Source organism: Cnephaeus nilssonii (assembly GCF_951640355.1).
Source record: "Cnephaeus nilssonii genome assembly, chromosome: 14".
NCBI lineage: Eukaryota > Metazoa > Chordata > Mammalia > Chiroptera > Vespertilionidae > Cnephaeus > Cnephaeus nilssonii.
In genome coordinates, this window is record NC_137085.1 from 3,721,083 (window position 1) to 3,735,076 (window position 13,994).

At 61.5% G+C, this 13,994-nt stretch overlaps 1 protein-coding gene across 1 annotated transcript in view; it reads right to left on the minus strand.

The window, feature by feature from the left end:
• The window catches only part of LAMC3 (laminin subunit gamma 3), a 53,067-nt gene that overhangs the window by 23,976 nt on the left and 15,097 nt on the right, over positions 1-13,994 (minus strand). The window contains exons 3-8 of the mRNA XM_079789607.1: positions 11,910-12,040; positions 8,357-8,523; positions 6,090-6,278; positions 5,896-6,013; positions 5,391-5,489; positions 2,279-2,415 (exon numbers count right to left, since the gene is read on the minus strand). Coding sequence (XP_079645733.1) covers positions 2,279-2,415; positions 5,391-5,489; positions 5,896-6,013; positions 6,090-6,278; positions 8,357-8,523; positions 11,910-12,040 — 841 coding nt within the window. The remainder of the gene's footprint in view (positions 1-2,278; positions 2,416-5,390; positions 5,490-5,895; positions 6,014-6,089; positions 6,279-8,356; positions 8,524-11,909; positions 12,041-13,994) is intronic.

A 13,994-nucleotide genomic window follows, 5' to 3' on the forward strand; every position in this document is an offset into this window, starting at 1 on the left:
CTGAGGCTGGGAGGCAGCCCCAGAAGGAGCTAGAAAGCCCAGGGACCTGGCCCTGTTTGGGGTGTGGTCAGAGCTCTGGTCCCGCGCTGCCCTCGGTGGGCTCTGAGCAAACATGAAGACACAGCCCGCCGACCCCGACGTGGGGGGTTGGGACTTCAGAGACTTCCTGGCCTGCGCCCTCACGGCCCCCGTCCTTCGCAGGGCGTGTCAGGAGCCCCTGCACCCAGGGAGGCCACCCGGTCAGGAAGCCGTCAAGCGTGAATGGGAACCCAGCCTCCGGCCCGGCCCGGTCCAGCCCACACTCGCCCTGGTGACGGCAGTGTGGCCATCACACCACGCGCAGTCTAGCATAGAGCAAGTGACCCCAGGGGGGCGAAGAGGGGGGGGATGGGGTGGAGGCCCAACACCTGGGGCACCTGAAGGGCGAGGAGGGAGGGGTGAAGAAAGGGAAAGAAGTCAGAAAGGGGAGGCCCGGGCCTCCTCGGTCCCAGACTAGGTTCTGCTCCTCCCAGGCTGTGTGACCCTGGGCAAGTGACTTAACCTCTCTGAAGTCGTTTCCTCATCTGCAAATTGGGGGCAATGACGTACTTGTGGTCCCGGCAGCAATTCTCAGCGTTTGTGTGAATACCCTGGGAGATCCCTGAGACTCCGAGGCGGTCCATGAGGTCAAACTGCCTTCTTACTAACACTAAGGTGCATTTGTATTCTCTGTTCTCTCTCTCTCTCTCACAAGCAGAGTGGAGTTTTCCAGAAACCACGAGGCGTGTGACATCACAACAGACAACAGCAGAAGCCGTGGTGAGAACCAGCCGACTTCTGCGAAGCCAGACCGTAGGGCGATGCGCAGAAATGCAGAACGAGGGGCGCTCTTCTCGCTAAGTTAGTCTTTTAAAAAGTTACTTCTGCCCTAGCCGGTTTGGCTCAGTGGATCGAGCGTTGGCCTGTGGACTGAAGGGTCCCGGGTTCAATCCCATTCAAGGGTGCGTGCCTGGGTTGCAGGCTCGATCCCCAGTAGGGGGTGCACAGGAGGCAGCTGAGTAATGATTCTCTCTCATCATTGATGTTTCTATCTCCTTCCCCCTTCCTCTCTGAAATCAATAAAAGTATATTTTTGAAAAAGTTACTTCTCCCAGGTGGATGCCATTTTTTATTGTACGCTTACTATCATTGTTTTTAGTAATAGATATTTTCAAATGACTGCTTTAATTTCTAATACGGAAAGTATCCACATACACAACCCACAGGAATAAAAGTGCTTTGAGGGCCTCAGTAATGTTCAAGAGCGTAAAGGAACTCGGAGACCAAAAAGGTTGAGAACTTCTGTCCGAGGGTGATGGTGAGATAAGGAGACGAAACCAGGGCCTCGCTCAGAGCGAGGGCAGATGGTGACTGTTCTTAGGAGCTAAACCAGGGGTCCCGGCTGAGGCTAACACCCCAGACTCCGGCGCCCCATTCCAAGCCCCTTTCTGTCCTGCTTTCCACATGGCGTCCAGCAGAGGGCGCACTGCCCCCACGCCTGGGGCGCCTCGGAGCCAGTGCCTGAGTTTCTGTCTCTGGCTGACACTCCCCTCCTCCCTGCGGGAGATGAGAGCTCTGACGCTTTCCTGCTCCAAAAATGCACCTGTGCCACCTGGAGTTGGGGACCTAGGGCACCATGGCACCCCTGGACCCTGGACCCTGGGCCCAGAGAGAACACCTGCACAGCGGTTGAGAGACAAACTCAGACGCTGGCAAACCCTGGTGCCAACAACTAGGTTCCGTTACCTTCCTTTTCGGGGCCTCAGGTGCCACATCTACAAAATGGGAATGAGAGCACCTACCGGCGGGGACTCCGTGAGGTTCCCTGCGTATAAAGAGCACACTGCACTGCCTGGCATTCAGCAGGCGCTCAATAAATGCAGGCAAGGAGCTTGAGCTAAACCCCCAGCACTAGGCTACACCAAGGCAGGCCAATCTTGACCTTGAGTGATTGGGAATTCCCCCACGGGATCCGAAGGCTGCCTTATACCCAACCTTGCCCACAGGTATAAAGGATGCTGGAGGCTGAGGAAAAGGCAGGGCCGAGAGGGAGCTGAGGGGTGCAGGGAGGCGCTGGTGGGCGCAGAGGGACCCATGTTGCATGGCTGGCATGGGTGCCTGTGGGGGCGTCTGGGCTGGGGCCAGAGGCCGCCCCTCATCCCTCTCCACCCTCCCACCACTGCAGGATCGCCCAGAGCAGGCCGGGCCCCACCTGGGCTGGGAGAGGCCCCTCGGAGGCGGCTTTGGGGGCTCTTCTTACCCAGGCAGAAGTCGGAGAGGATGCGGTGGGCCCGGAACCCGGCAGCGGCCGCACACACCTTGGAGTGGCCGTAGCAGAAGCAGCTGCTGCAGCCGGCTGGGTTGTGGGGCTGAAGGTTAAAGGTCCCTGGGCGACACCTGAAATGGAAGCAGGCCGTGCCCACGGGGCCAAGTGAATGGCGGGGCTCGGGGATCCCAGCTGGACTCGTGCAAATCCAGAATCCCGGGGAAACGGGAAAACATTGTTGCCCAGATTGACGGGAGATTTGCAGAGCCGGTACAGCGTCCCGGGGCCTCTTCCCCCAGCTTCCCCGGTGGCCACACCCGACACCACCACGGGACACGGATCAAGGCCAGGGGTCCCCACCGGTCCCCACCGGCTCCCATTCCTTGAGAAAGTCCAGGCTGTACCGGGATTCGCCCCTGTCCCCACAAATGTCTTTTCTGCTCCCACATTCCATCGGGACACAGCGTAGCCCTTAGCCCTGTCCTCAGTCTCCCCAGTCTCCACAGCCGTAGGGGCGTGTGACATCACTCCACTCTGTCTCCCCTGGGCTCCCGGGACTTCGACACTTTTGAAGAGCACTGGCCCGGTTTAGTTTGTAGCGCGTCCCTCGGTTTGGGTTTGCCTGGTGTTTTCTCGTGATTAGACCGAGGCGATGGATATTGGGAAGAAATGGAGGCGAAGCGGCCTTCTCGCCCCAACACGTCGTGGGAAACGATACCCCTGTGACGTCACTGGGCATGCGACCTTCACCACCTGGTTAAGGTGCTGCCTGCCAGGCTTCTCCCCTACGAAAGGTCAGACTCTAGTTGCTAGAAGCAAATCACTAATCCCGCCCACAGTCACGTCCAGGGGCCTTAGGCTCCACCTCCCGGAGGGGGCGGGGTGAGTAAAAAATCATGGACATTGCTGAAACCACCATCAAATTAATATGCATTTTGAGGGAGATGTTTGGGGGCAACGAGAATATCCTGTTTCTCCTTGAAGTCCCGCCCACTCATTGCAGCAGCTCCTGCCCAGCGGCGTCACTCAAATGCTAACTATGACTTCCTATTTCCCTCCTTCCTTCCACAGGAGGAAGTTGGAATTCTGCCCGGCCGGTTTGGCTCAGTGGACAGAGCGTCGACCTGCGGACTAAAGGGTCCCATGTTCGATTCCGGTCAAGGGCACATGCCGGGGCTGTGGGCTCGATCCCCAGTAGGGAGCATACAGGTGGCAGCCGATCAGTGATTCTCTCTCATCATTGATGTTTCTATCTCTCTCTCCCTCTCCCTTCCTCTCTGAAATCAATAAAAATATATTTAAAAAAAGATAATAACAATTTGGAATTCCTCTGCAGGGAATACGCGGCCCTTGGTCCCGTGTATTTACTGACTCCTCTCTTTGCACCGGGGTGGACTCGGGGAGTTTATTTTGCCTCCGGTTGGAACCCGGCACCGCGGGGATTTCTGTGGCTCCGACTGTTCCGGCCTGGGGAGCCCCTTCAGGCCTCGGGACACAGGCCCCATCTGGGCTGGGCTTTGTTTTTGTTTTTTTGTTTTTCTTGGTTGTTTTTTAGACCTGTTTTTGTTTTTAAGCACTTTTTTTAAAAAAAATCTGTTTTTCTTTTCTGGCGCTACAGGACACGCGAGTGCATCTGCCTTTCCGCACTCCAGCCCCCCATCAGCCGTTTCTCCCGGGAGCCCTGAGAGGCGACAACAAACACAGTCCTGGTCTGCAGCCCGGGCCCTCTGAGCTGCCCAGACAGCAGGCTCTGGTTCAGGAGAAGCTGCTGCCCCAGCGCCCGCAGGCTCCGCAGAGCACACGTCGGCAGGGCTCCGTCTCTCAAACGGGCAGGCAGCTCCGAGCGAGGACCTGCCCAGGGTGCGGGGCGGTGGGGCAGAGCCGTGGGGGAACTGGGTGGCGCCTGGTTCCCTGACTCCAGGCTGCCTCCTCACTTGAGGGGTCTCGGGGGGAAGGAGATGAAGCAGGGAGTCCAGTTCCCACCCCAGGGCCCACAGGCCATGCGTGGAAGAGGTGGGGTGGGGGGCAGCCTGAGGCTGGCTATGGGCAGAGTCAAAGCCAGGGTCTGCCATGCGGCTTTGGCGCTGACCTCTTCCTGAACCACTACGGGCCCAGCGCGGACGGCCCGGCGTGGACAGTCCACAGTGTCAGGCTGTGTCAGACCCTTCACACACAGGCCTGCGGCCAGAGAAGCAGGGTCCCGGCAGACCCTGCGCGGGCTGCAGAGGGTTTCAGAGTTCGGAGACAGAGCCAGGAACACAGTGTGCGCCTGAGGATGGAAACCACGTCTGTGGGCCAGCCCCACTCGGAGCCCCAGACACACGAAGGAGGAAACTTTGCAGAGTCCTTCTGCCTAGTGAGCTTTAAACGCACATGTGTGCCCTGCTGGGATGGCAGACAGGTGAGCCTCAGCGCAGCAGGAGCTTCGTGGAGCAGGGCATAGAGAAGGATTCGGAGGTTATGGCAGGGCTCAGGATGAAGACTGCTGGCCCATTAGTGTGTCCGCCCTGGTGGGAGATGATATGGGGGAGGGTCTGGTGGTAGTGTTCCATTAGTGATGTCTGTCCTGGTGTGGGATGGGAAGGTGTGGTAGTGTTCCATTAGTGATGTCTGCCCTGGAGTGAGATGGGAGGGTGTGGCAGTGTTCCATTAGTGATGTCTGTCCTGGTGTGAGATGGGAGGGTGTGGTAGTGTTCCATTAGTGATGTCTGTCCTGGTGTGAGATGGGAGGGTGTGGTAGTGCTCCATTAGTGATGTCTGCCCTGGGTATGGGATGGGAGGGCTACGGTATGGATGTCATATATTTGCTGTCCCTGGATTAGATGATCTCTCCTATCCTTTCCAGCTAGTTCTTTTCAGGATTATGAACTAGAAACACAGGATGTATTTTCAAGACTATGAACCATGCGTGGTGCTGGGCCGCAGCATAAACAGAGTAATAAAACCTTCCGATAACTGCCTGGGTGGCAGATGCATGGGCTCCCGGAAGGGTGCCAGGTGAGGGGGGGGCGTTGCCTGAGTCTGCGAGGACCATGCCCCCTGCTCCTCCACCCCCGCAGCCCCGAGGCCACTTCTCACAGGCTTATTACCAGATGGGCTCGCCCACCTGTCACACAGGCTGCCTTCCACGTTCCCTTTGCAGGGGCAGCGCCCGCTGCGGGGGTCACAGGTGCCCAGGCTGCCGGCGGGATGGCAGGTGCAGGGTCTGCCAAGGAGACAGGACATGGGGAAAGGTGAGCGACTCCAGAAAAGGAACAGCCCCTCCTCCTGGGAAGGAGCCCCCCACCCTTCCCCGTACCTGAGAGGACAGGAGGCAGACTGGCCCACGAGCCTGCATCCCCCCATTCACTGCTCCCACCTTGCCAAGGAAGTGACCCGTCCGCTCACCTGGATAGCCACCCATCTGCCTACCCACCACTCATCTGTCCATCCAGTCGCCCATCCACTCACTCGTCCATCCGTGCATCCTCCCATCCACCTGTCCATGTACCCATCCACCCACCCACCTATTCACTCACCCATCCACGCACCTTCCATCCAACCGCCCATCTAGTCCAAATGCCCCGCCACGGCCCTGCTGGGCCGGCCCCCCCGCGGCGCCGCCCCCTCACCTGCAGCCTCCCTCGCTGAGCGAGTGGAATCCGGGCAGGCAGCGGTCACACTTCCAGCCCGTCACGGTGGCCTTGCAGGTGCAGGTGCCCGAGTCGTCACACTGCAGGCGCAGGGAGCCTGGGGGCGGGGGGAGGGCACAGGCATCAGGGGCCGGAACGGGCTGAGGCTGGCGGCTGGGGCAGAGGCCGCTCACCGGCCGGGTGGCAGTCGCAGGGCTGGCAGGGCGTCCGGGGCTCCCAGCGGAAGAAGTTCTCGCGGCAGAGCTGGCAGCGCGGCCCGGCCGTGTGGTGCCGGCAGTGGAGGCAGCGGCCGCCGTGGCCCGTGCTGCGGAAGAGCTGCGGGTCGAACATGCACCGCTCCGAGTGGCCGCTGCAGTTGCACGCTGTGGGCAGGAGGTGGGGGTGTCAGCGGCCGTGGCATGTGGCGGGACGGGAGTCCGTGCCCATTGGCCTCCTTCTGTGGAGGGAGCAGGCAGCTCGGGGAAGGCCAAAGATGGAGTTCAGGCCCGGCTTGATCAAGGATATGGAGACCGATTGATCCATCTTACAAAACAGGGTACTTTTCTGAGCAGAGGGGGTACCATTAATAAACATACCAAAACACAGGACCCTCTGAGGCAATCGAGGACGGACAGTCACCTGGTCACGAGTCACAGACAGGCCGCCTCGGAGCGGCAGTGTGGCTCGCTGCAGGGTCGCTTGTGGATCTGTGTGAACCTGGTCCCCACGGATCATGGGGTAGCTCAGAAGCATGGAGAGTCCACGCCACCCTCCATTCACTCACTGATTCATTTCAAACAAGCCACGTGCTAAGGCCGGGCTCTGTGACGGCTCCTGCGGTGAGCCCAGGGCAGGGGCGGGGAGCCGGCGAGCAGCACGATCCCCGCTCCCACGTGCACACTGCACACGGATGGGGGCCAGATGCAGCCACCCGAGGACACCCTGCAGGGGGAGGCGCTGGGAGCTGAGGAGGGACCCTACAGCTGTCCTGGAGGGATGGAGCAAGCCTCGGAGGGAGTCACAGTTCCAGTGGCATCTGAGGGGTGAGCAGGAAGGAGCCGGCCGGTGCAGGAGGGGACGGGAGGGAGGGGAGAGTCCAGGCAGGCGGTGAGAGCAGAGGATAAACTGTGGAACCAGAGAAGCAAGATTCACCCAGTGTGTGCAGGGGGCGGGCACGTCCTGTGATGGGCAGGGAAGAGGGTGGGGACGCCGTGCAGTGTGACAGGACAGGGAGGGGTGCAGGGCCAGCCCAGAGGGCTAGAGGTGGGCAGAGCTTGACCCGGGAGGCTGGGCAGTGAACTCCCCCTTGGAGGAGGGGCTGAGGGAGGGTTACGCAGGTGAATGCCAGGGCCGCAGGCAGAGGAGGGCAGGCGGGAAGCCGGCCAGCAGGGAGGCGGGGGCTTGGGCGCCCAGGGAAGAGTGAGGGGGCACTGGGTGCAGAGAAGGACAGGGATGGGCTGGAGGGATGTGGACAAGGCCGGATTCAGGGCTCAGGGGCTGCTGGGACTGGGGGCGGCGGGGGGTCAGGCACGAAGCCCCGTTTCCAGGCTGGTGACTGGGAGGACAAAGATGTGACCACAGGGGTGAGGACGTGGCGGGAGAAGCATCTGGCCTTCCGTGTCCTCACCATGGAGACGGCTCCAGGCTCGGAACGAGTGAGCTGGTCAGCACGGCCTCCTTGGCTGTGGGAGGACTCCCTGGTGGAGGCAGGCCAGCGAGGGCAGCAGGAACCCATTAGGGTCCCGGCGGCCCTTGGCAGCTCCCGCGGACAGCACCGTCCCACGGAACAGGCGGTGCCCGCCCTGTCCCGGCTCTAGCAGCCAGTGACCGAGCCCAAGAGGACAGAGGACCCGGGGCCCAAACTCCCACCAGCGGCGGCAAAGCCCGCTGGGAGCCGGTGCTGGTGACACCGCTACGCACCGGAGCCTGAAGCACGCAGACTATCGGGGAGACAGGCTGGGGACCAGGCTGGGAGGAAGGGGGTGGCCCTCCTACCCACCCCGTGTGCGCAGCCCCATGTCCCCGGAGAAGGGCCGACAGCCCGTCCTCTCCACATGTGGTCCAAGCCACATCACAGGGGCAGGAGCATGGCAGGGCGGCCGGGGGCTGTGGGACAGGCTGGGTGGGCGGCCCAGCACCCCTGGGACCGGGTGGCCTGGCTTTCATTAGCAGCTGCGGTCGCAGCAGTTGAGACAAAAGAACAAGTTAGGGGACCCTCCCAGCGCTCCCACAACAAACACCTCCACTGGGGGGGCCTTGGTCCGGGGGGGCTGCTGTGGGGGAAACACTGACGATGCCAGGCCCACCTCCTGCCCCCCTTCGGCGCCTCCTCACCCCTGCGGCGGCGCGGGGGGCTGAGTCCCAGCTGCCACGGCCCACCCAGGAGCAGCCCCCACAGCCAGGTCCCGGGGAGTTTGTTTCCCGCCTGCACCCCGGGCCCCCCGGGGCCCCGGACACTCACGCAGACACTCGTTGGCGGCCTCCGCTGTGCCCCGCGCCCACGGGCGGTCCTGGAAGAAGGGCAGGCAGCGCTCACAGTCGGCGCCCGTGGTGTTGTGCTGGCATCGGCAGACCAGCCGGCCCTCGGCGTCAGGGCCACACGCGCTGGCGTGTCCGTTACACTTGCACCTGGGGAGGCAGGGAGGACGGGGAGGACGGGGCTCAGCACGAGAGGGCGCCAGCGCGGGGCGGCCCCACGGGGTCGGCGGAGGAGGGGTTCATCGCCGAAGCCCTGCATTCCGGGGGGCCCGCTGCTATGGCTCCATGATGGGTTTTACTGAGCACCTACTGTGTGCCTGGACAACAGAAACAGAAACCGGTTCTGAGCTCTGTGGACACATAATCCCCTTGCACGGCACACGCTCTAGCCCATTTCACAGATGGAGGAACTGAGGCACGGAGGGGTTGCCCAAGGCCACCAGGTAGTAATGGCAACCTCTGGGAGGCTGTCTCTGCAGGCTTCTGCCCAGGAGGAGCCCCCAGGGGCCGAGAGAGACTCGGGGGTTGAGGTGGGCCAGCTCACAGGGCGGTGCAGGGGGTGGGAGGCGCCTCGTGCCCTTCTCCTCTGACTCTGCCCCATGAGAAAGAGGCTGCTCCTTGCAGAGGACACTCCCCCCCCCCCCCCCAACTCATCTCAAGTCCCCAGGGAGTCTGTGCCTTGGAGGGCAGCCCTGGCCCTTGTACTACCTCCCTCCCCCCTCCTCCCTAGCTTCGCCCCCCCCCAGGTCAGGAGACAGCTGGAACGGGCAGGCGCAGAGAGGTGCTCTGGGGGCCATACCCGTGCGGCTGTCCGAGCGGCCAAACCACGCTGCTTAGAGGACGGCCATGGCGGCCAGCTCCGCACCCAGGTCTCCCCGGAGCCCCGCTGAGGCGGGAGGGACCAGGAGGAGGCTCAGGCCATGAAGTGACGGGTGCTGAGTGGCAGAGCTAGAATCTGAACCTGGTTCCCTTACTTTGCACAGACCCCGGGTTCCTGGCCAGCTCGCTAGATCCCCATAAGCTGTGTCCCGCACTCGGCCCCCCGAGGGCATTGAAGAGGCCTGACCATGGGCAGCGCCCACGGTGCTTTCTCTGCTTTGGGGACACAGGGCTTGGGAAGGGAGCAGGGCACGGCTTCCTCGCCAGGCCTCCCTGGGAGCCCAGGGTGGGCAGGGAACACCCAGGGTTTCTGGCGGAGGTGAGGGGGCACCAGGCAGTCTTGGGACGAGAGACCACCCGTGCTCCCAAGAGGTTGCTGCGAACACCTCCCTTCCCCATGAAGCCCTGTGACCCCGAGGGAAGGAGTGAAATCCGTGTGGGCCACTGAGGGCGGACACAGGCCGTGGGGCCACCTGCCCAGCCAGCTGCCGGCCTGGAGGTGGTCGGCTCTGGCAGCTGGCGCCCAGATGTTCTCTGGGCCAAAGCCCTGACAGCAGGCGCTGCAGCCCACTCCATCCGCCACCCTTGGAGAACACCTCCTCCCGGGTTTGACCTGAATCCATGTGGGGGTGGCAGGGAAAGGGAGCCGAGGGGCCCTCTCAGACACCCCCCTTTCCCCTTTACTCCCAGGCCCCAGCCTTTCCTGAAAGGCGCTGACACATTGAGTGCAGGCAGCTGGCCCCCACGTCCCTCCCAGCCTCTCCGCCTCTCCCACGCCTCCCGGGCGTCCCTGAACCATGGGAGCCCCCTGCTCCCTGCCCTGCAGGCCATCACTCCCACGTCGAGCTGACTTCCCGTCCCAAATAGCTTTCGGACGCACACGCTTTCCCCGCCCTAACGCCATCTCCCATGACCGCCACCTAATATTCCTGCTGTTTCTCTCTCTTCTCCTTCCCCACGCGGTTGCCAGATGTTGGGGCATTTTAAAAATCCAACCCTGCCTGGCCAGCTCGGTGGTTGAGCGTTGGCTTATGAACCTGGAGGTCACGGTTCAATTCCCGGTCAACGCACATGATCGAGTTGCGGGCTCGATCCCCAGTGTGGGGTGTGCAGAAAGGAGGCAGCTGATCCATGATTCTCTCTCATCGTTGATGTTTCTATCTCTCTCTCCCTCTCCCTTCCTCTCTGAAATCAATAAAAATATATTTTAAAAGTAAAAAATAAATAAAAATACAACCCTATTACTATCCTGGCCATACCTTTAACAGCTCCCCTCTGGCCCAGCCAGTGTGGCTCAGCGGTTGAGCATCAACCTATGAACCAGGAGGTCGCATGCCCGGGTTGCAGGCTCGATCCCCAGTGTGAGGCGTGCACAAGGCAGCTGATCAGTGATTCTCTCTCATCGTTGATGTTTCTATCCCTCCCTCCCTTCTCCCTTCCTCTCTGAAAACAATAAAAATATATGCATTAAAAACACACACCAAAAAGCCCCACACAGCGGCCCTGACTGTGGGATAAAAATAAACCACACCCGTGGCCCTGAGAACCGCCAGCCGCCGCCGCGCCCTCCGTTCCAGCCACAGGCCTTCTCCTGGGTCCTCACGTCCCAGGTCTGGGACAGGCTGGCTGTGGGCTGCAATGCTCCCCTCCTCCAGCCTGGGTGGGTCCCCTGGCCGTGCACCCCCTGTCCGGGCCTCCGTCCTTGTCATCCTGGGGCAGGCTGCCTCCAGGTGACTGGCTGATACCCCGAGACTGGAGCAGGAACCCGTCCGTCTTCCTCGCTACTTTCCCAGGAGGAACCCAACGAGCGTTTATGCTGAAGATCTCTCGTGCCTCCCCGGCTCCTCGCCCGCCTTGCACACCGGGGACCGGACCGGCGGCACGTTTGAGACCGCCTGGATGTCAGTCCCTGTTCCTGGGGAAGGAGCTGCTTAAACAAACTACCGATGCTGCAGAGGACGGCGGACCAGGACCGGGCCGACCGCACAGCCTCACGCCCCACATGGAAAGGCGCCGAGCGAGCGTGGCCACCCTTCCGAGGCGCTGGGCTGGCCGTGGGGCTTGGGAGCGGCCCGAACCGAGGAGCCCCAAAGCCTCATTCAACAGCGCGGAGCCCGGCTGGGCCCAGCCGCCAGGAGCGCTGGGAGGCAGTGCGGGGAGGGTGCGCTGCTTATAAAGTCAGGGCACTGGGAAGGAAGGAAAGCCATCCCGTGCCTGCTCCTGTCACCAGCCACCAGCCACACGCACAGCACAGGCGCTCAGGCCGGCTGCAATGTGAGGGGCCTGTCAGCCGGGACCTCGGAGCCGCGCTGTGTGCTGTGAAAATGCCACTTCACGGCAGGAATAAAAGTGCCTGCGAGAGGGAAACGAGGAGGGAGGAGGAGGGAGGGAGGGGAAGGGCCTTCGAGGCAGAGGGAACGGGGGTGCCCAGGCCAGCGCGTCCCTCATGGGGTGGTGGACGCAGCTGATGGGAGGAGCTGCAGGAGGTGGGCTGGGAGGCGGGGAGCAGCCAGGCGGCCTCGAATGCCGGGCCCAGGGGACCAGGATCCGCTCCCTGTCTCTCCCCTGGGGCACCAGAGTGTCTTCTTGCCCCTTCCCCCACCGTGGGGCGACACCACGGGGCAGCCACCCTGCCGCTCCCCCCGCCTCCCACCTACCTGCCGCCCACAGAGAAGTCGGACACGGCGTAGTAGTAGGACTGCAGCACCTTGGGGTCCTTGAAGATGTCATCCCCGAACGTGTTGAGCCGGTCGAGGGAGATGAGGAGGTCGGTGCTGGTGACCCACTCCTGGGGGCACAGGAAGGGCCACCGTCAGCGGGAGGCCCAGCCGGCCGCCCTGGGTCTCCGGGACACACGGACAGGCCACGCACAGACGCATTCCAAGGACGCTGCCGAAGCCGGAGCCTGCGTGCAGGGTCCTGCCAACCTGGGTGCCAGGCCACTGCCTGGCTGAGCAACTTGGGGGAAGTTGCTCGATGTCCTGGCCCATCCACGTCCCCCTCTGTGACACGGGCCCAGGAACAGCCCCGGGCGCACGAGGGAGTTGGGAGGATGGCCGATGTCAGCAGCGGGGCGTGGGGTCTGGTCACCTGACTCCTCCCAGGGGCTCCTGCACCCCCATTCTAGAGGTCAGCTGGGGGAGGACATGCCCCAGCGCCCTTCTCTCCTGCTCAGCGAGGCCTGGAGTGGGGCAGGCCCTCGGTTTATAGGTGCATCACACGCCGAAGATCAGGGGTTGAGCGTCAACCTGTGAACCAGGAGGTCAGAGTTCGATTCCCCGTCAGGGCACATGCCTGGGTTGCAGGCTCAGTCCCAGTGTAGAGCGTGTAGGAGGCAGCTGATCAATGATTCTCTCTCATCATTGATGTTTCTCTCTCTTTCTCTCTCTCCCTTCCTCTCTGAAATCAATAAAAATACACTGAGTGGCCAGATTATTATGATCTCTGAACGCATAATAATCTGGCCACTCAGTGTGTGTGTAAATATATATATATATATATATTAGAGGCCCGGTGCATGAATTCGTGCATGGGTGGGTTCTGGCCAGCCTGGCCATGGGGAGGGGACATGGGCCGTTGGCCGGCTTGCCTGCTGGTGGAACTCCTGGTCGAGGGGACAATTTGCATATTAGCCTTTTATTATATAGGTTATACACTGAGTGGCCAGATTACTATGTGTTCAGAGATCATAATAATCTGGCCACTCCGTGTATATGTATTTTTAAAAGATCAGGCTTCCACAGACAAGTCACCTGTCCCAGGCGATGTCTGTCCCAACCGAACACCCCCCCACAGAAGCAGGGACTGGGGGCCCCTTCACTCGCTGCAGCCCCGGCCCGGGCTCTGCCCACGCAGCGAGCACTCCATCAACACGGGATGCGCGCTTCCCCCGAAGAGCTGGTGGGAGAGAACCACGTGAAGGCTGACATTTCCATCCGCCTGCTGTTTGTGACAATCGGGTCGCTTCGGCTGAATTTTAATTGGCATTTTAATTCAGCGCAGGAGCTCCTGGTGCCGCCGCAGCCAGGCCCGTTAGGGCAGAAAAGGAACTCCTGGCAAGGCCTGTCTCCTCGCCCCAGCAGGGCGCAGGCCAGCGGGCCTCTGCGGCTCCCTGAGCTCAGCGACCGGCGAGCCCGCCGCCTGGGACCCAGGGCCGCTGCCGAGGATGCTTCAGCATGGAGGAGGGCCCAGCCCCGGGAAGCTCAGCGGGCACCTCAGCGGAGTGTGCACGTCCCCGTCTCCCGAGTCACTTCTCAATGTCCCTGTGCGTCAGGGATCTGGTTAGAAGGTGCCTCCTGCCCAGCTGGTGTGGCTCAATGGATAGAGCGTCAGCCTGCGGACTGAAGGGTCCCAGGTTTGATTCCAGCCAAGGGCACATGCCCGGGTTGCGGGCTTGATCCCCAGTAGGGGGCATGCAGGAGGCAGCCAATCAATGATTCTCTCTCATCATTGATGCTTCTATCTCTCTCTCCCTCTCCCTTCCTCTCTGAAATCAATAAAAATGTATTAAAAGAAAGAAAGAAAGAAAGAAAGAAAGAAAGAAAGAAAGAAAGAAAGAAAGGAAGAAAGAAGAAGAAAGGAAGGAAGGAAGGAAGGAAGGAAGGAAGGAAGGAAGGAAGGAAGGAAGGAAGGAAGAGCCTCCTGATTCAGAGGCCGGGCGGGCTCGAGACTCCCCATTTCTAATGAGGGCCCCAGGAGGGGGTGGCCGGGGTACTGGCTCGGGGCCTCCCAGGAACCTGCAA